The sequence below is a fragment of the Gallus gallus genome, chromosome 3 (genome assembly GCF_016699485.2).
Source record: "Gallus gallus isolate bGalGal1 chromosome 3, bGalGal1.mat.broiler.GRCg7b, whole genome shotgun sequence".
NCBI lineage: Eukaryota > Metazoa > Chordata > Aves > Galliformes > Phasianidae > Gallus > Gallus gallus.
This window is the reverse complement of record NC_052534.1, coordinates 33,911,636-33,933,962: the sequence shown is the minus strand read 5'-3', so window position 1 is coordinate 33,933,962 and position 22,327 is coordinate 33,911,636. Positions and strand designations below refer to the sequence as shown.

Below are 22,327 nucleotides of genomic sequence, written 5' to 3'. Positions count from 1 at the left end.
CTCACCACCCACACAGTAAAGAATTTCTTCCTAATATGTAGTCTAAATCTACCCTTTTCCAGTTTAAAGCCATTTCTCCTTCTCCTGTCTTTATAAAAAGTCCCTCCCCAGCCTTCCTGTAGGCCCCCTTCAGGTACTCAAAGGATGCTGTAAGGTCCTCCCAGAGCCTTCTCTTCTCCAGGCTGAAGAGCTCAAGCTCTGTCCTCACAGAGGAGGTGCTCCAGCCCTCTGATCATATTGGTGGCTTTTGTCTGATCTAGTTTTATGTTATAAATTTCTGATGTTTCTCTCAGCATATTCTATCTTCTTTACACTTATTTTGAAACGCTTATCCAGAATGAGACTTTTCTTATTTCTGTTCATCTTCCAAGCAGAGATGAAAGAGTGAATGCTACATGAATGATACCATTGGAAAATAAGAAAGCCTAATAATAACTAGTTCTAATGACAGCTCCAAATAAGCTGGACATTTGGAAAAGAAAACACTAGTTGGGCACTTAAATGTGGATGCTGCAGTGTGTAGCAACAATGGGAGCAGATTCCCTTCCCTTGGTAGAATATTTCTACTTAAGACATTTGCCAGAAGATTTATATTTCCACTTAAATGGCTGTGTCTGAAAAGAATGAGGTTCTGCTCCCCTCAGATGAGCAGAAAGCTGGGCTCCTTGGCACTTCAAGTCTCTAACTCTTATGTTGGCTCCAAGTACAAAACCGTTGGCTCAAATTGATTCTGCTTTCTCTATTGAGGGTGCCCCACAAAAGAAAGGAGTCTGCAGACAGCTCTGAACTCCAGTCTGTTTATATGAACAGCACTATCTTTTCCATGACCTTTGATAACCTAAGCAAGCTCCAGCTGACTGCTGCAAAGTCATGACCAGAGCACAGTGAGGCAGTCCTGAAGCAACCAGGAGAGGTAAGTTGTCATGGAAAAATTATCACAGACCATTTGTCACTGTCTGACATTGTTTGTGGAACTGCCTTTTGATGGGGAAAAAATTAAAATGTTGAAAGATGGAAGAAGCCTCAGAAGTCGTGTATGAAATGTTAAGAAGCTGAAGAGAAGATGCCTTTGTTAACAAACAAGAGAGTCCAGAAACAGTTGCCTTGGTTTTTAGAGGCATTTTTGGCACTAGAAAAAAACCAAATCATTTGTCCTTGGCTGTTACGAAGCACATCCCAAGAAAGTAAGATCCCTGAAAGGGAACAGAAGACTGTTAGACTGATGGATTTCAGGATCTGATCCAGCGTTTACTTCATTACCAAATGTCTTGCCAGAAGGAAGGAACAGTTAATCAGCCAACCACCTATGGAAAGAATTAACATTGAGTCTTAGTGGGCAGCTAATTACAGCCACTGGCGATACTAATGTTCAGCTGAAAGGGTGGTGAGTGAAATATGATAGAACTGATTTGACTTCCAGATGTAGTTTGCTTTAAAGGCAGTTCTAGTGGTAAACAAATAAATAGATGAAGAATGAACAGAATATTTATAAAATAAGGTATCACAAACCCCTATCTTTTGCTAGCAGGTCTATTAAACCAGCTTTTTGTTGGAACAAAGTAATGATCTGTTGTTTTTTTGTTTTTTGTTTTTTATTTTAATCAACATAGCTTTAAATAGTAAGTGTCTTAGAATAATCATTAGAGATACAGATGCTCCCACTTTACTGTTTTGATCAAGGGATTTTATGTTCAGTTATCTGAACAAGCAGACTTGTTTTCAGTAATCTTGCTTCCCAGACCTTATTTTTTGAATCAACCTGGAGACCTCACCTTTCATATTATACTTGGAAAAGTGAAAATGTAAATACCTGAAAATAAATGAATGTTGCAGAACATGAGAAGCAAACTTCAGAAACTTGCAATCCAGCCAATTAAAACAGCAATCCTTATCACATTATCTTATATTTCCTGTGTCTTAAATATAAATTCCCAAAGGGAGGGGAGTAGAAATCTCAAATGAAGCCTTCACATGCTAATTCACAACAGTCAATACTACTGTTTTTCACAGAATCATAGAATCATTCAGGTTGGAAAAGACCTTAAAGATCATCAAGTCCAACCTCAACCTAACCACAGTACCCTAACTCTAACAACCCTCTGCTAAATCACATCCCTAAGCACCACATCGAAACGGTTTTTAAACACATCCAGGGATGGTGACTCAAACACCTCCCTGGGGAGCCTATGCCAGTGCTTAACAACCCCTTCTGTACAAGAGTTTTTCGTGATATCCAACCTAAACCTCCCCTGACACAACTTGAAGCTATTTCCCCTCATCCTGTCACCTGTCACCAGTGAGAAGAGACCAGCCCCATTCTTGCTGCAATCATCTTTCAGATATTTGAAGAGAGCAATACGGTCTCCTTTCAGCCTCCTCCTTCCCATGTAACAATTCCCCTGTGATTTAAGCACATGTTCTTTAACATGATTGTTGACATGAAACATAAAGGTAAAAGCCATATTCAAATTACTCTCAGAAACCTCGGAGATAAGTCAACCATGGACATACGTTCTACAACAAATTCGATTGAGTGAGTTAAAGGACCGTATACATTTAATGATATTAAAAAAAAACAAACAAAAAAAACAACGTCAATAATCTAGTAGCTTCAGGAACTTGTTCAGTGCTTTTGTATAGGAGCTGGTGAGTGCATGGAAGGGTAATACCAGCTAAAAAATTGCAGGTGACATTTTCATATGGAAGCAGATGGTTTGGCTACTGTTCAGATGACCTAATTCTGAGAATCTTCAAGTTGGAAAGTAGACTCGTGATGTTCTGTACCAAAACTCAGAGTGCAATATGACTGAATACTAAGCAGAGCAATAAACTGATTAAAGGAATAAAGTACTTACTGGCATTATGTTATTATTAGCTTTGGCAAGTATCAAACACTGGCCTAACGTAAAAATGATTCAAATTCATTGCTTCTGACCTTGTAATAAATAAAAGCTTTCCAAAAACCAAGCTAGACTAAAATATTAAATCCTGGCTCCCAAGGAGAAAGACAACTCGTAGTGAAGTGATTCTATAAGCACAAATCTCCTGTAAATCCTTGGCTGAAAAGGTGAACAATAATCTGGCTCACAACTCTGGAAAAAAAAAAAAAAACATTCTCCTTTTAAAATGGTTGTCATCAGTGTAATCCCATCCTTAATTATAATTAATATAAGGGGCTTTTAAGTGCCAGAAGTTCAGCTTTTAGGAAGTAAAACACTTAAGAATTACAGTGGAGATTGATCTAAAAATGCCTGGAGTAAATAATAATAATGTATAAATGTGTCAGAGATACAATGACGACATTACAGCAGTAAAAACTTGAAATACCAAGAGCCAGCAAACATTCTGTGAGTGACTCAAAAAGATGTCCTTCTTTCTCCCTCTTAGCTACTGAATTGTTTTTCATCTCAAATCACAATCAATTAAAAACATTGGATAGATTTGTAGTTAGTACCATTTAATGGGGCAGTAACTGTACTGTCAAAAGGATCACCTCAATCTTAACCAGTTTACACTGGTGTGTTAACACATTCCTCTTCCTACATTAAATCAGTAGCCAGGCCACTTGACCAGTTGCTGAAACAAAATGGCTAGCATTATGGTATGATGTTCTAGAATTAAAGTGGAGCCGACACTGGGGCCCAGGCATCAAAAATTATTTGAGATCCACAGCTAAAACTAGTCACCACTGTTCACCTTCCATGTTTTTTCATCCTTGATGACAACTATGAACCTGGATTTGCCTATGGCCATCCTGGTGGTGGGACAGCCAAACAGAAAAATGCTTAGCAAGCAGAGACTCACCATGAGTCCCTCTGAAAAGCAGTGACCAAAGAGGAATGCTAGCTCATACAATATGCAGTGCCAGGCCATCTGCGCAGACACGGAGCTCTCCACTTGTTCTAGCACCACGTCTGCTTATACTGAGTGAGCCAGTATGTCTCAGCAGCAGTTGAGTAGGGTCCCTGTGATTGGGGTGCTGTACAAGCATACTTGAAAATGCAGACTTTGACATGTAACAGTCTGAGATACAAGTAATTCTGCAAAAGAACTGTAATTGGGAAGCAAATAGAAACGATAGCTACACTGTACAAAGCCTCCATATCTGATCATGAAGTCAAAGTGACTATGAATGTTAAAGTCACTGATGGTGTCAGATTTCTGGTAGCAGAAATTGTGCTATTTCATAGAGCTATTGCATAAAATATTACATGTATCCACATTATATGTAAATGAGAAAAAGAATATTCTCCACAGATAAGTTGCATCTTAAATCGTTGCTTACCAGAAATCTAAAATGTTAGAAAAAACCCTGGCAGAATCACATAAACTAGAATAGCAATAGAGAGCACTTTGGCATGCTACTCTTCTTAGTATACATAGTTAAACTGCAGTAACGTAATACTATGTAACTACCATCCTAGTTTAATCAATTTTAGCTCAAATAACAGTGAAGAAGAAGCCACACTGGCTGTATTATAAATGTATCTAAAGTAGCAACCAGAGACAAATGTTTGAAGCGTAACCTATGTAGCTGAAACTGCATCCCTGCCATGTAGAGCTAGCGAGACGTGTAATCAATCATAAGACTCATGTTTTTGTGAAGTAATGTAATATATCTCACCTAACTTTACCTGTTTAAAGAGTGGGTTTTTGCTTGAAGGCTTTCCTTAACCTCAAAGCCATTTCAGTATATGCTTATTGCAAGAGAGCATGAATGAGTTGCTTGTCTCTTCTTTGAATATGGAGAACTCTTTAGAAAATATACCAAAAGAGATGCTGCAAAGATACTTGCAAAGTATCTTGAAAAATATGCATAAATAAGCAGATGTGTAAGCATGTACAACTACATATAACCTTTATATGTTCTTTAATGTATATTTCTCCCAAGATTCTCAGGATCACTTTTAAATGATTATAACAGATGTAGAAAAAAAAAGGTACAATGAGAAGGATTTGACTTTAAATAAATCTGTGCATCTCAAGAGTGATTTGTCAACTTTCACTGGTCTCTAGTAGACGCTCAGCAGCTGGCAAGTTCTGCAAGACTAGAACTTGAGAGCAGCAAGAAAATACAAACTCTGTAAGTGTTAAAGTCAGAAATGTAGGGAGTTTTGATGAGCTAAGTACAACTGGAGAAGGGAAGAAGGGAGAAAAAAAAAAGAAAAGAAAAGAAAACTAGAAAGCCAACCAAGAACTTGAAGATATAAGGCATTTCTAAGCAAACTAGAACTTGCACTGTTACTTATAACAAAGATTTATGAATTATGAACTGGATTGCTGTTTGACTAAGCCCATTGTGTTAACAACACAACGTTGTAATACAGAAATGTACTGTTAGCTGATCATTACTTACTGAATAACAGTGTTAAAGCTTCCACCCTCGATCACACAGAGCTACAGTCATTGCCTATTTTGTTGACTTATAAACTCTTATGAAGAGTTTGCCCTTAACAAAATTTTCCAAGGTGTCTTGCAAATTTTTGCCAGTATCAGGGGCATTTCAGAAGTGATACTACTGAAAAACTTTGCCATTCAATTAGTTCTAGGCATGTCAATCCAGCTATTCTCTAATGTCAAAAACCAGAATTTCCAAAAAATTCTCCCTTTCATTTTACCTACATTGCTGTATGTCTCCCAGCTTATCATCAGAGGCTGAGATCTGTCGTAGAAATATACTTGTTTCCAATTTAGTCAAGAAAAAGGTTACAACAGTAACATTTCTGTTGCAGAGAAAAGAAACGCAGTACTACGAAGATTGCTGGAGGTTATATCTAATTATCCTATATTGAAATGAAGGACAAAGAAGACTTCTTGTTAGACATCAACAATGCTGAGATAAGATTCCTAGCTCTTCAGAGATGTCTTTACATGGTAACAAGGAGGAAAGCTGAAAGAATTTCAGAATGTAATGAGAAGGACCTTTCCCTCACAGAGAATTTTCCCAAAAGATAAAAAATATATCTATTAAAGATGAATTCAAACCATAGTTTAAAAAGATTCAAAGAGAAAACAAACAAACAATTTTAACCTATTTACAAGAATCATAGAATCACCAAGGTTGAAAAAGACCCACAGGATCATCCAGTCCAACCATCCACCCATCACCAAAGGTTATTACAACATATATACAACATTATATACAAATATATATACAATTATATACTTTATATACAACATATATACAACATTATAACAAGGTTATTAAATGTGCATATATATAACATTAATACAGTATTTGTAGATGTGGTATATTGAGTATAAGTGACTGTAAGTGCACTCCAAACTGGGGGCCTTGTTTCTTAAAACATCTGACATGCTGAAGGTCTTTATGCCACTTGTCTCCCTTTCCACAGGCTGTTAGGTGATCCATAAAAACTCTTCAGCATGTTTACGTTTCTTAATCATCGCTGCATCTGCGTTACAATGCCATTCCCCAAAGCTAATCTGAGATTTCATGGTGGGTGCTTGAATGAGCATCTTTAAATAAAGATAGAGGTCTTTGCTTCCATTCATTGCCTCCAAATAGCACTGCAGCAATGTTTGTCAGGCACAAAATGACAGCAACTTTTGCACATGGAAGGAAGTCATTTAGTATTATGTCATAGACCTGAAACTTTTCTGTTGTCTCTTTTCTGAACTGGTTAGCTATGATTCAAATGATACATTACGCATTTAATGAGCATCCTCTGGCTTGAATAAAATTACACAACTGTCCTGCCCCAAACATTTTTTAAATGCTGTTGTTGTTAGACTAATTTTTAATCTTTTAGCCATACAGCAACTACTTCATGGATCAAACCATGCTCCTTAGAATCACAATTTCACTAATATCTTTCACCTTTGATCTACTGTGAACACACTGAACTGTGGCATGTGACACACCAAAAATATTAATTTCTGAAAATTAGAACAAGCGTATCTATAACTAGAGAGATAAAGTGGACAAATTGCTATGAATAAATTTTACAGCCTCATTTTACACATTCCATTTGATCTCACCTCAGGCTTAGAGCCAGAATTATTCTGCTTGGGCTGTCTAAATATGAAGCAACCCCAAAAAGGATTAATCAAAGCCAGCTTGAACCCTAGGTCCTGTTGAAAAAAAAATTATCTACAACAGCTCCTGCTCCAAGAACTTCCAAAAGAGAGCATAAAAGCTATGAGTAGCTGTCCAAGGAGATTCACCACCCTGGGTATCACTTAGCTCTGACAATTGCTAAATGTCTGTAGTAATTCTTGAGTATTTATTGATGTAGGTGCTTGTCAGAATTTATTTAACATTATTACGATGATAAACACAGCCTTCCTCATGCATCAGGCACCCAGTTTCTGCTCTATTACTTTTTGTATAGAAAAAAGATCATACTTTCCTTTCTGCTTAAAGTCATATTAACTCATTTTCAGAGTTCCTTGAAGCTCAAAATAATTTGAACTACACCTTAGAACTGAAAGTGGTTCCTAGCTTTGTGGACAGTGCCCGTTTTAGCAAAAAATTCTTCCTATCATGTGGTCAGTATTCCCTGCCTTCCTTTCCTTCATGGCTGCCTTTTGCGGCAACATAAACAGAATTGAGGTCAGGAGTTACATCCTTTTGTATAGTGGTGATTCAATTAGTAGCAAAACATAAGAACCACATAAAGGAAGGGAAGGTGCTGAATGCCCCTGGAAAATTCTGCTTCATTGGCAAGAGATTTCTTTGCCCAACCTACCTTTTCTTGATCCTGGCAGAGGCAACAGTCACATTCAAAGCAATACTGGCGCTTCAGCTGCTTCTGTCGTTCACTGGTGGGCATCAGTGATTCAATATAGCTGATGGTGAGCTGTGTGCAGCAGATACAGAAACAGAGTTGGTATGTTTTACAGAAATCTCATGTGTAGCTAAGGTAACATTTTTTGATACATTTTTCCCGAATAGCATGAAATCTTAACAGATACCATAGAAAAAAAATTACAACTTTTACAAACATAAATTCAATGGAGGAACACTTTTTCACATTTCTAGACTAGTAACATTTGAAATTTTTAATCCTGGAAAATAAATAAATAAATAAATAAATAAAATCATTATTCCAGATTTTCATCTAAACATAAAAGAAAGAAAAAAGAATGGAATTTCAGCTCTGTGCATGAAATCTCAGTTTTTGTCCGGCTCTAAAGCTGAAGTGTGCATGTATTATCTGTGTGAAACAACTTCTGATTATCACAAAAGAATTTAGTGGAAACAGTTACTGTCTTGCAAATATATGCTTTGAGCTATACATCAGCCTGCAGTAAGCTTCTCTTACATTATCCCTGTCTCCAGTCCTTATGTGATACTTCTCTCGTGACGAAAATACCATAAAAGTATTGCAGTCAAATTATTGAAACCATTGACAAGAAAATGTATTACAATGAAAAATACTTAAATTTGTGCTATTTTAAGCTCCTTGTGCTCCATAACAAATTCCAGTGAATTACAGAGAACACTTGTTTGTTCGCTTTGACATCTGCCAGAAGGAATTTTTCAAGGCTAACCATCTGTAGAGTTCTTCAAATGTTTAAAGTGCTGTGCGGGCACAAACTAATGATAAGGGAAAGAATATAAAGAAATAACAGCCCATCTCAGACCAGCACTCAGAAATAAATGCTACAGACTGATTACACTGTACACCTAACCCAACATGCTTTGAATCTCTCCAGAGAGGTCAGAGCTAAAGAATCAGGTCATATTATTTCATCCTGAGCCTACCCACTTCAGCTAATTGGGAGAATTTTCACATGGTTCTCAGTTAAACCATGAGAGTCCACTCAAAGTACTCACAGGAAAACCTGACCAATTTCTACTAATGACTATGAAATCCATTGTTAGAACCTGCATTTTGCAAATTAGTGAGTACTCTAATTAAACAAGCAATTAACAAGCAACTAAAATAATGCCTGCATTTCCTTTTTGTTTATTATTACAGTGCACTCCAATTACTTGTTGAAGGAGGTCTGTATTAATACAAGATTACTGAGATAGTAAAGTCAAGCACTTAAAACGACCATAAGCAGAAAGCCTGTGTAAAAAATATGTGGTAACCTAATTGAAGGTTGATAATATAGCTTATTAAAGAGACAAATTACGTTCCACACATCATCAAAAGTCAGAAAGTTTAAGAATTTTGTTAGATTTTGCTTTCTAAATAACGTTCTGCCACAGCTTGTTCATTTCTCAGCTGAGAGTAGAGTTGTTTCACTGCTGCAGGTGGAAAGCAGAACAATCTGTACTAACCCTTTACACAGAAGCAGTGGGCTTCCTCCCGAGCTTTCTGTGGGGAATGGGTGGAAATCACTTTGCCTATTTCTTTTCCACTCTTTTCTGCCAAGTTTGATCTCTTCTGCTCCATTCTCTCCAATCTCTCCCTCTTTTCATTCTCTCTTCTCTGCCCCTGGACACGAGTATTGTTTTCCAGTCTTATTCTTCACGCCTAGCAATCTAATCTTGGTTTCCAGTCCTCTGTTCTAGCTTCTTACATAGCTCTTATTGGTACAGATGACTGCCTTAAGTCATCCAGTCAGTCTCAGATGTGCCCTTCTCCTTTCCCAGCATGTATTTTACACATTTTCCACACATTCAATCACTAACTGTTACTCTCCCAAATTTGCAGTCCTTTTTCCCCTACTCTGGTTTCTCAAGCAACTTTAGATGTCTTCATTTCTTCCTCTTGAGGGTCCTTCTCTGTATCCTCTCTGGTATGGTAAGAAAGATCTGTCTCCTCTTTCCTACAAAGCAGTTTCCAGTCAAGCTGTAGGCCTAACCTCGTCCTTCCAAGCCATTCCAAGCCCAACGTCCTCTCCCAGCACAAGCCCCTGATCTTCATGCTTTCTTGCAATTCACAATTGGTTTCCCTCAAAATCATTCTCCACAATGGCTCATTCTCCTTATCCACTCTGATCCATGCCCTATGGATTTGGCTTTAGGTGGTGTACAGGGAAAAAAAAAAAAAAAAAAAAAAGCATTTAATCAAGTTCAGCCACAGTGTAAGATCAAAAATCTTCTGGGGAAAAAAAATCATGTGAGATTAGTGTATTTTTTGCTTCAGGGAGTGGTTTAAACACTTTCATTATTGCTGATGTCATCATTAGGTGGAGTTCAGTTCTAATGCTGCATAGCAAATCCACACCTAGCATCAGACATGCTCTATCTTCAACCTCAAGGCTTCAAGGCTTCAACATTTCTCCCTGTTCATTTCTGGATCTCTCTCTCTCTCTTTTTTTTTTTTTTTTTTTTTTTTTTTGCCACGTGTGTTGCAGAAAGTTGGGAAGCAGGAACAAGTTTGAAACCAGTAATTTCTTTTCTCAAAGGCTACTGGAGAGAAGTGGATATGAACATCACTTAACAAACTGCTCTGGATTAGAACATCTGACTATGCAGAAAGAGGAGGACAGAAGGCTTCATCACATTGATATCTTCTTTTAACATTTTAAAGATTTAAGGTTTCTCTTTCCATTAGAAGCCAAATTCCCACTCCTGCCATACATGAAAAGAGTGGGAAAATGCAGTTAGGATATGTAGAAACATGACCAACCTAATGTGACTAAGTCTATACTAATCATTTAACTGTTTAAACATATTCAGGTCTCATTCCTACACTTGCTTAAATTTTGGATCTCTTTATTAGATGCAAGCCTTATTTAACTTGTACATTTGTATGATATACGCCCATTTATCAAAGGCTGCCTTAGTGGTATTTGCATGCGGGATGTGCGGCATTAATTAAAACATTATTTCAGCTGACCAAAGCTTGCCTCTTTATTGCAATGATTATGAAGAATGTAGTAAATCTTTTTCCCGGACCGAACAATATACATTAAATATCATTTATGAAAGCAGGGAATTGCTTAACAGCCTTCAGACTTATTGACTCTCAAGATCTTCTCCTTGGAAATGCAACACTGTCTAAGCCATACTTCTTGCTCCGACAGAGAAATTCTTTAACCATGGGTATGTTTCCCATGTTCCTCATCTGCCACATGATGTGGACAAGTTTTTCCAGTACTGCCATGCTACAGTGAACTTAATTTATGGGGCTTTTTTACTTGTTGTTGTAGGTTTTGTTTTGTATACGCTACAGAATTTTTAGACAGAGGATTCTTTAAGAATTTAAACTCAATTATAATTAATACAAATGGCAGGGGAAAAGAAGTAAGTCATCTTGGTTTTGCAACGAGTCTCAGAGTCTTAGGGTTGTTTAGAAACATCTGTTACTGAGACAGAGCTACGCAGGTCATGAGCAGGCTGTGATTTTTCTGTTTTGGCATTTATGATCAATGTGACTTTGAACTCCAGAAAAATCTTATACATCTTTGTTGAAAATCCATCAAGAAGATATTTACTGCTGGTCATAGGAAATTACAAATTTTATTTAGTACGCATTTAAAAATTAAGAGGACTGTATGTTATGTGGCTTTCAGCAGAAAATACACAAATTTGCTCTAACTGAACTCTGAAGTAGACATGAAGCCATGCATACATTTTGGAGCAGAACTCAACATCATCTCATACATCCTGTCTCTCAAGTATGACTAGTTGATTTGAGCTACACACCAAACTAACCGTGGTTATGCAACTTCTGATTGGAGAGTAGGCAAAATGAATTTACGTTTGTCTGTAATTTATCAAGTGACCACAATAATTAACAAAAAATGTTAAAAAGTACTGGCAGAAGCCAATGGGAACACACAGTGTTTTTGTTAAAAACAGTAACTTTCTGCCTTCAAAAAGTATGCAATTTAATAAAACCACAGTACAAAATCCAAACAACATACCCAATGATAAATCTGAACTTTTGTCTTGCAAAGCAAAACGTAAGGAACAGACAATTCTCCATCTGGCCAGCTCTCAGTATTTATGATGATCCCTGCAACACATTTTGCTTTCTTAAAGCTTTAGCTCTGAAAACCAGGTGATTATACATGAATCACATATTTAAATTCCTACAAAAACTAGCAGTTACGACTCGTGATTTCTTAGTGATTCAGGACTGGTAACACTGCCTTTGCCACAAAAGGGGACCAAAGAGGCTAGAATTTCTGCAGGTGATTTTAGACAGGATTGGTTTTCCAAACATGCAACACCATCAGATCTAGCACCTTTATTCTGTAAGGATTCAGGTCAAAATTTTCTTCTGCCTTATGAGTCCTAATTTCCTACTGCCTATTTTTTGGCCCTCAATAAATGTGAAAGCCCACACAAAAATTAAATTAAAACCCATTAAATGGGTTTTAAAAGGGTTCATCCTCCTGTGAAAAGTACGCAAGGCCAACATCTGTCCAGACACAGGACTAAAACAGAAATGGAACAATTTCCGTCTGGAAATTATTATTTTTTTTTAGGTTCCTATGGTCTTGTATACATTTTATCAGTGGTGACCAGTATAATTATTGTGTACAGCATGAACCCTCTAAAGTATGACTGAAGCATAAATGTGATTCCAGAATAAGTCTGCATCACACCGCAGCAGATACATTCAGTATAATAGCATGTATCCTACTGGTGTACAATTAAAATAATGTCTCCTGTGCCTTCTTTGTAATTGTGAGATGACCACAACAACCAGTTGCCTCAAGTCTCTCTGTCTCTGATTTCCCTGTGATCAGGTGATCAACAACTGATAAATATAGGTAAATTGTTGTAGTGTTCTTTTACAGAAAGCACTAAAACACACAAAAATATTTTTGACTTCTCATTGCCATAGTGAATACATCACATTCCAGTGTTTGATACTTCCCTGGCAAGTGCCCAGAAGCCCTATCAAGTTTGCCCTCTATGAATAGTAATGCCCCAGTGCTCTTCTAATCTCATGCTGACTTGCTACTAAGCTTCTTATTTCTAATGAATCTTAGTGATTATTCACTTTCTACTTATTATTATGGGATCTCATCCTAAATCTTTATGCTTGAACAGCATCAGGCAAGTTTTCTACTGCTCATAATTATTTAAGATTTCTTGTTGACTTGACACAGTGTTGATCATACCATCTCAGAGCTTTTAATATTATATAGTATAATACCATAGGCAATATAGTCTATGGGTCCCAACAAGATGCATCCCGGAGTTCTGATGGAATTGGCTGATGTAATTGCCAAGACACTCTCAACGATATTTGAAAAGTCATGGCAGATAGGTGAAGTCTCTGGTGACTGGAAAAAAGGCAATGTTGGGCCCATTTTGAAGAATAGTAGTAAGGATGATCCAGGTAACTACCAACCTGGCAGCCTCACCTCTGTGCTAGGGAAGATCATGGAGCAGATCCTCCTGGAAGCTATGCTAAGGCACATGGAAGGCAGGGAAGTGATATGGGATAACAAGCATGCCTTCACTAAGGGCAGGACCTGCCTGACCAACTTAGTGGCCTTCTTTGATGATGTAACTGGGTCACTGGACAAGGGAAGAGCCACTGATACCATCTATCTGGACTTCAATAAGGCCTTTGACACAGTCCTCCATAAGATCCTTCTCTCCAAATTGGAAAGGTATGGATTTGAGATTTGATGGGTGGACTGTTCAATGGATATGAAACTGGTTGCAAGATGTGTGATTACATTGTTTAATATTATATTATTATATACACCATGTTATAGGTTCCTTAAGACAAGTTTTCCTTTAAGAATCAAAACTAGGAGCCATTGAAGTATCAAAGAAAACAGAACTTGAGCTTTCCAGAAAATTCTGACTTTCTGAGGCCAAGTTTCTTAGAAAACATGATATCCATAAGGTGTAATCATTTCGAAGCCCATATTCATGCAACTGTCCAAGCCACTTATAAGAAATTAGTTCAAGCTGCTCTACTTTATCATTTACCTTTATCATTACATTACAGATGACTTATAATTTGCACCATATCTACTTCACCACTGATTTTAATCTGGAGATTTCTGTGAGTTAGGGATCCATAACACGAAGTCTAACATTTGGGTCACAGCATCATGGCTGGAAAAATATACTCATGTACATAAAAATAAGAATTTAGAGCTCTAATGATTAACACACTTACACCCTGGGAAGACACTACAGTCGGCTTTTATTTTAAAATACATAACCCATCTTTGTGAATCTTTGTGAAGAAGTCAAGATAAATGAATAGTGTGTATAAGTACATATAAATCGGCTTGAACAACAATTGATAGGGAGGAAGATATATTGCTCCCAGATTATTATATGTAAGCCCTTGGTCTCCCTAGACATTGAAGCACTGATGTGAACTGTGTTTACATGAGGTCATGATTATGAAATAACCAAGAGCTAGAACTGTATAGGTCATTGTTACATACCAAGTTACTTCTATATTTCTCTTTGCAGACTTTACTAAGCAAATTCTGCACGGCATTTCTCTGACAGACATTTACATCTAAACGCTTACCTAGCCACATATGTATTGTTTTCAAAATAAATACAAATGCTGTCTTAAAAACAAAGCTGTGAATAATTCAGAATCTGAAATCTCTTGTCAGTGATATTTTGAAGTCTTTCATACTGAAATGACAAGAAAACAAACCTAGCATTGCTACTTCCATTGACAATTAAAGGTTTACTACTATAGCATAGCTGCAGCCTAACAAATGCTTATTGTTGCAACAATTTGGTGAACACTGCATTCCACTCAGAAATATTCTAAGTGTTTCCATCAGGGTAAAGACATTCAAACACAAACAAAATGAAGTGCCTAGAGGAGGAAAGGAGGAACAAGAATTTATCAAGACTGCTAGTGATTTATGGGAAGTAATGATTATGGGGCCCAGGCAGTGTGAAGAGATGATTCTATTAATCATTTTCTCCCTGATAGCTACGTGCTAAAAATTGGCATCAATATATCATCAAAATATTAAGCTGGTGGCCCTGCAGTCTGGAATTTATTTAGGGAGATGTCATTGTTGCAGGTGTCTGTGATGGAAGGGAGGACAAGTTAATTACCTCTTCGCCAATCTGGATCTCTCGGATGGAGCGAAGTAAAAGCTGGTATCCTTCAAAAATGATCACACAGTTTGGGTCACAGCTGTGATTCAGCAAAGACATGCTGTGAGGGGTGGTAGAGGGAGAGAAAGAAAAAAACTTTAGTACACTGTCATTACTGTGGACATAATTTAGAAGTAGCTAACAATATTACATCTTAAATATCAAGCAATTAAGTTATCAATAAAATCCTTGGTAGATGAGAGCTGCTCGTGGTTAGGGGAGAAAATTTGTCTACCTTCAAATACAAGCCATGCCTGAATCTGCCTTCCTTAAAATCTGAATGGAAGGGCATTTGCCTAGGATTTGGGATCTACATACTTAAATTCACAATTTTCCCAGCTCAGAGTGATTTGAAACAGCAAAATTAAGGCTGCTCTGAATTGAACTGGGAAAAAATCTTTTGCATCCTTTTGCAGGGCACCATCAAAGAACACAACTATTTCCTTGCCAGTCAGAGGCTTTTTTCAATAGAAAGAAAACTTTTAACTAATAATGATGATCCAAAATACTGTTCCATTTTTCCCAAAGTATGTGAAAAGATTTGTTTCCATTCCACTCTGAAATTAGATGACTGTCCTATGCTTTTCATAACATTAATTTCCCTGTCCTCATAGCAGTCTTTCCCTTATCACAAAGCAGGCCTCAAGATCATGCCCTTAGTCAAATCTTGCATGTATGACATTAGTAGGAAAAGAAACAACAGCAACAGGCCCCTTTAGATTCTGACAACACAATTCAACCCTACATTCACACAAGGAAATTAATATAGTAAGAGAAAATGTTAAATAATTAATGTTCAACATCGATAGTTAGAGTAACAAAATTCTATGAAGGCAAACCCTTACCTGGTACATCTTTTTTAACTAATACAATCAAGAATTCAAATATCCATCTTTCAAGGGGTTTACCTTTTTACCTTACTTTCTTAGTTACGGTAATTTACTAATAAACACATTCAATCTTTTTCTTTTAATTGCCAATTTAGAAGGCTCCTAGTTGCAAAATATTTATCCTTCAAAGCAACACAGAACATATTTCCTTTCAATTTTTTAGGAAGCCTTAGTCACACGTTTCTAATATTTGCATTTATTCTTACTTAAAAATGACTACAATCTCCATACAAATAAAGTATAAAGACACATCCTATTTAAACTGCTTTAACTCTGTAATCAGAACTTCTAAGAATGCTTTCAATTTGATGACTGCTTTTTATTCTCTTCTAATTTATTTGCATTACCCAGTTTCTTGTTTGAACACGTTACCTGCTACTTTGATGGTACTTACAGCTACCTAGGAAAAGAGGGAAAAAAAAAAAACCCTAACAGTGATTTTGCCTGTGAATGAAACAGTGTCCATGGTACCTGGGATATAGGCCAACACCAACATCCTGCATCTCTCCATTACTGATGGTGAAACAGTTACAGGTCACCTGTAAAAACAAGGGAAAAAATCCAGGATTACCAGACTCATTTGGAAACCCCATACTCAAGTGAAAAAACTTTCAAAAGAAAATGAAGGGGCAACTGGTAATTGGATGGGAAACATTTGAGTCCAACACTGGTGCTCTTTCATTTAGGAGTAATCACATCTGGGACACACTCTCCTGTAAAACTGCAGTCAATTAAAAGCAGAAATAATAGTATTCTGCAAAAATGTGGGGTTAAGAACATGCAGAAGCCCTGCTTTCCTATCCAGAGGGAAAAAAATACCCTACACAGAGACTGAGAAGCTCAGTCCAGAGGCTACAAAGCAGATGATAGTGACAGCAGATGAAAAGAAGTGGCTGCTTCCATGCCGATATTCTACTGATGCCAGGCTGTCACAGACATTTTAATGAGCGCTACTGGAGCCCAACAAATATAGCTGGGTCAGTCTTAAAGTAGAGAGCAGCCTTGACTGTTGGCAATGTGATACAGGCATAAATACATACAAAGATGGTACAATTGCCCATTTTTTGCTCTATGGATATTTTGGTTTGCATATACAAGATCATATAAAATAATTTTCAAACTATAATTAAAGATAAATATAAACTTTCACCTCAAATATTCCACTAGATATTGCATTCTTCCCTCTCATTCATACAAAATTGAAGTAGCTTTATGAAAGAGTAGAAAAGAACAAAAGTTCTGTGCAAGGAGATAGAGTCAATCCCCAAAATATCAAACAGTAGTCATGGTGTTCAACTTAAGACAGATCAGCAATTTGTAAATGTTTAGCCACTATCGCTTTCATGAGCCTAAGGCAAGAACCAGAACACGACTCCTAATGGACCTTTAATGTATCAGATTGGTTTCTGGGGGGCAAAACAGATGATTTTTTCTTAATGTTGTTTATTTATATTTTTGACTATTTGTTGGTCAGTTATCAATGACATACTCATATAACAGTTTATGCAGAAAAAGACTGCATGATACTTGCATATACAAGAGAAGTCCCAGGTCTGTTCTATATAACATTAGATTAGTAATGCCATTTATTCTCTTTAGAACAAAAAAATAAGTTAGAGTATGATTTGGCAGTTCTAAAAATGAGATCTGAAAGTTACAGTTTTATCCATAGAGTAATTGCACAGAACATTAAATGCACACCTCTATTTCAAAAAGGTGCACTGAACAACTTAATAGTACATATTGTCTTAGAGAACTGACAAATTATTATTTATGAGAGCATTAACCATCAGGTGAGAATGAAATCCTCTTTCAAAATTCCTCATAAATTCTGACAGCAACATTAATTCAAATAAAAGTATATGCAGGAGGGTTTATGTTATTTTAAATGGTTAGACAATTCTATGATTAGTCTATTATTTATGTAACCCATTCAAATATTCCCATTAAATTACCAAATACATACATCTTAATTATTTCTGTCCAACTGGCATTGGATACAAAGTATCAGACAACTTCAGAGCAAAGATTAGACCATTTCAAGGGGCAATTATACTAGCTCTAAAAATATTGACTTGATTTGGATATTTATTGAAAAAATAATGCCTTCCAGGTAAAAGAGAAAGAAAGCCAGCTTATGTGGACCTTAGCTCTCTCTAATGGATTATGAAGTAGCAGGGGTCAGACATTTCTTAGAAGTAAATGAATCCCTCTTCCTTGCAAATCTCCTATTATTACTATAAAACTGTTTATATTTAACAATATGGAATTTTGATCACTGCAGAGTTATAGAGACAATGCCATCATTTTCTAGTAAAGGTACGTATTCTACTACGTGAAAAGTTTTACACACAGAAGTCACAACATTTTTACTTTTTGCTTTTTATAGGGCATACTTGAAGAAAAATGTGAAATGAATGGATGCTCTGAGATTCAGATACCAAGAGTGACCTTCAACAGCAGCTCTCTGTGAGGCACTTACTAACCTCTCTGTTTTAGATGCTTTCATGGTATGCAGTTGCATCCCAATATCCTAATGAAGTAGTGGAATACAATCAAATTTCCAATTATTTGCAGTTTCCAATATGAAACTGGAAATCAGAAGCATTCAGAGTCACTTCTAAAAAGGTATGTAGGTACCTAAACACGGGCAGAAGTCTAACTGCTCCTATGAATTTTAGGCTACATGATTTTGCTCATAGTCTGACCAGATTAGCTCCCTAGCAGACAATCTTTCCCTGCTGTTAAATTCAGGTAAGGAAAAACATTAGCCAGTGATGGCCATGCAAAATGTAATACAGATGCTGCCCTTTGTTATGGTTGCTTTCTGTCTGCAAGTGGAGAGAGAGGACGCAAGATAGCAGTGAGAAATAATATCACCCATGGCATGAGAAATTCTGATATATTGATGGTCTCCCACTGACAGTTTGCAACTGGTAATAGATATCAAAAATGAAATCTCTATCATAGTCTGTCAACTGAGGGTGGGGTCGTTGGTTTCCTTTTAGATTTGTTACAAAGTTTCTAAAAATCTTCTGAATATCCCCTACATTTCTGTTCACATACACTTTTCAGAGGTTTCCAATGTCCCAAAGTTAAAGATGAATCCTGACAAGGGGACTGCTGGGGTTCCAGTCCACCAGAGGAGTTAAGGTTGTAGGCCACGGCTTGCATGAAACAAGAGGAAGAAGGAATTTCTGTTACAGAAAACCTGAAGAAAAATCTATTTTCTAGATTCCTGGGGTTCAGTGTCACTCATACAGATGAACTGGAGTATCCAACATTGCTGAGATGAGCACACTGGACACTGTCTGTTCCAAGATAAGATGAAGAAATCAGTTATGGATCAAAACCTGCTGTGCCTGAAAGTTAACTGACTCTATTTCTAAGGAAAAAACAAACAAACCAAAACAACCCCAAGAAAAATAAAATCAAGCAAGCAATGCCATGTGTATCTCTGTCAGGTTTCATAGTCACCTTGTATAGCCTTCTTTCTGCCTTAACAGACCCATCTTAGTCCCAGTACAATGATCTTCAAGGTTCTGATTCTTTGTGAACCCAGAATAAGGAAGAATAAACAATTCAGGGCATTCTGCTGCTTGAGGATATGGTTTTTTCCCTACAGACACATGGCTTTTGTCATCTTAACTCCTGTAGCATCATTTATCTTGGTTATTTAATTTATGTTGCACTTCAACTTGTCCTTTCTGATTCCTCTAAACATTCTTTTCTGTCCAGTGCCACAGTGCTATAACTGCATATCCACATACAGACACAGAACAGAGTATTCAGAGTTTGTCATACCCACAAATAAGGAAAATTATTCACATACTTCAGAACATCAAAGCTGGAAAGTTAAATTCCTCTGTCACTTCTAAATTTTCTGAAATAACACATTTCCCAGCATGAGAATCGAGGGAAAATTCTCACAGGAGATTCACAGACCTTTCGAGTCTCCACAGGGCAACATTTTTGTTAGGACTCTCCTAGAGTTCTCAAGACTTCACGTCATAGACTGACTGGCCATTCAGTTCACTGACGATTTAAAGTATCAGTCCTCAGTGTTTGAGTATGCACTGTGGCAATAAATCTTGCAAGTTTATTTAAAAGGAACCGCTATGTCAAACAACAAACAATATTACATATGCTGATGGATTTAAATAAAAGGATTTGCTCTTTTAAGAGACTGTATGTGTTTTAGAGAGTCATTTACTCAGTAAGGTAACCCAGGAAGAAGACAATCTTTCCCAAACTAGTAAAGACACAGGGTAGTCCAAGTGACCACTACTCTCAAACACACTTTAACAGCAGCAAATAAAACTTGCTTCAACTTGTTACATCTTATTTCTTCTCTGGATGGCATATGAGAACTCAGTAGTTTACTTCATAGGAGGTGTCTGTTCTCAGGACATCTGGAGCTACTGTCTGAGCAAACCCTGTGCCAGACCCATAGTTCAGCAAAGACACATGAAGATTTATTCTGGTGTCTTCATTTGATGGAACATGAAGGATTTAGTTTGAGAACATATTCCACTATGTTTGTGTTCATTATTAGGCCTATCCTAATCTGAAGCCCTCCAAGTGACTGTGGGTTACTACGGCCCCAGTTCAGTCTTCATTAATATCACTTTACACTACATCTTTGTATTTGGGTTAAACAAAGCAGACTCAGATCCAATAGCAGGACCATCTATATTTGGAATTTCAGACACTAAGAAAATGGAAAATTGGAATAAGGGAGAAAAGAGAATGAAAACAAATTAGTATTAGTTAATGCCTGCCGCACAAATCAAATTACAAATACCAGGACTAATAATCAATCATTCTGTCTCTACATGTTCCTGTACATTACTAGAACACAGTGAGGTAGTTTTATAATATACATAAGTAACCTGCACAAGAAGAATTAATAAAGGATACTTTGCATAAATTCGGTCAATATCATTTTCAGCTTTGCTGCAGAATGACTCCACCTCTGTAAATGGTGTGTCACAGCTGACATATTCTAACCCACCACCAGGAAGGAAGCCACAATTTCTTTCGCTAATTTATGAACCCAATGTAATGTAAATTAAAGATACAAAAAAAAAAAAAAAAAAAAAAAAACCACAAAAAAAACCAACCAACCAAACAAATAATAATAATAATAATAAACAAGTTCACAGATTAATAAGTTTCTCATTCACATGAAAGCTGCATGGATATTCCTGACCATTGGAAATTATTTAAGAAAAGATGTAGTAACCAGTTGTCACATTGCAAACAGTATTCTCAAGAGATTCAAGCATTAGTCAGGTCAAAGGACTGGACAGTAAATGCTGTGCAAGGGGCACACTATCTCAAATGACAAGCCCCAGAGACCTCCTAGAACCACCATTCCCTCTTGTAGCTCTGTACTGATATCTTTCCCATTTGAGGATGAACAGATACCAGGCACAGATGGTTGACAGATCTCAGATCTCCTAATGACTGCATTTGGCACACAGAGTGCTAGAGAAACAGTACTAAACACTGAACATGGCTCAACAGCAAATATATGGCATGCCACAGTAGTGACAGACCAGTTAAGCCCCTGTTTTGATATTTTTCGTTCAGTTGCTCATAGCCAGAGTCCACAGCACCCAGGCAGGCAGTGAGCTCCCTTGCTCTGAAACCTCAACTGTGTCCAATAGCCATGGTACTGGAGAGGGTGAGAGATATTAGAATGGCTTTCAGAATACTTTATCTTATTTACATTTTCAGACTAAAGAAATGGGACAAGTACTTAACTGTTTGTGATACATGCTTAGAAGCCAAATTTTGCTGTAACACTATGAAATTCAGAGAAGTTAGGTCTCTTTTACATCAGGGTGAAATTTGCAATTATTTCATTTTTTCTTTAAGAACAATAAATTTTTACCCCTTGTGCCAAATCATTAAGGTTTTGCTTGAATCTGAGACGACTACAGCAGAGCTACTTTGAGCAAAGGCATTTTCCACCTGTTTTCTTAGTTTTTCAACTTAAGTCTTTCTCCCCATCAATTGTCAAAATTTCAGGTCTTTTTCTTTTTGTTGTCCTAGCACATAGCAGTTTCTGATGAGTGTGCAGAACACCAATTTCCCTTGCAGAAGGGTGTCAACACCTACAAGCCAGTAGACCAGATAAATTTGTCCTGACATTAACAGATGATTTAATGCAAGAGTGCTTCAGGCATCCCTTTTTAGAACTCAGCTAAATGGTGCAATTTCAATTGGAATGGAATGAAAATAGGTCATGGCAAATTACCTTCTCTCTTCTTGCCTGACACATACTTCTCCAATTCTTCAAATAAAACATTTAGCTAGGTAGCTAAATATATTTGATTACTATGAATTTCAAAGCTTTCATTAGTAAGAAAAATGTTATGTTTGTTATGGGCACTTTTTTTTGTGCATAAGAGGCAGTTACTAACTCAAGAAATGAAGATCTTGAGCCTGA

At 36.9% G+C, this 22,327-nt stretch overlaps 1 protein-coding gene across 4 annotated transcripts in view; it reads right to left on the bottom strand.

Moving 5' to 3' along the window:
- Positions 1–22,327, bottom strand: part of SMYD3 (SET and MYND domain containing 3) — a 364,192-nt gene that overhangs the window by 57,291 nt on the left and 284,574 nt on the right. For all 4 annotated transcript variants that reach the window (XM_015283995.4, XM_025149272.3, XM_040698515.2 and 1 more), the window contains 3 exons: positions 16,342–16,409; positions 14,939–15,041; positions 7,713–7,823 (listed from right to left, as the gene is read on the bottom strand). In XM_015283995.4, the coding sequence (XP_015139481.4) occupies positions 7,713–7,823; positions 14,939–15,041; positions 16,342–16,409 (282 nt within the window). The remainder of the gene's footprint in view (positions 1–7,712; positions 7,824–14,938; positions 15,042–16,341; positions 16,410–22,327) is intronic.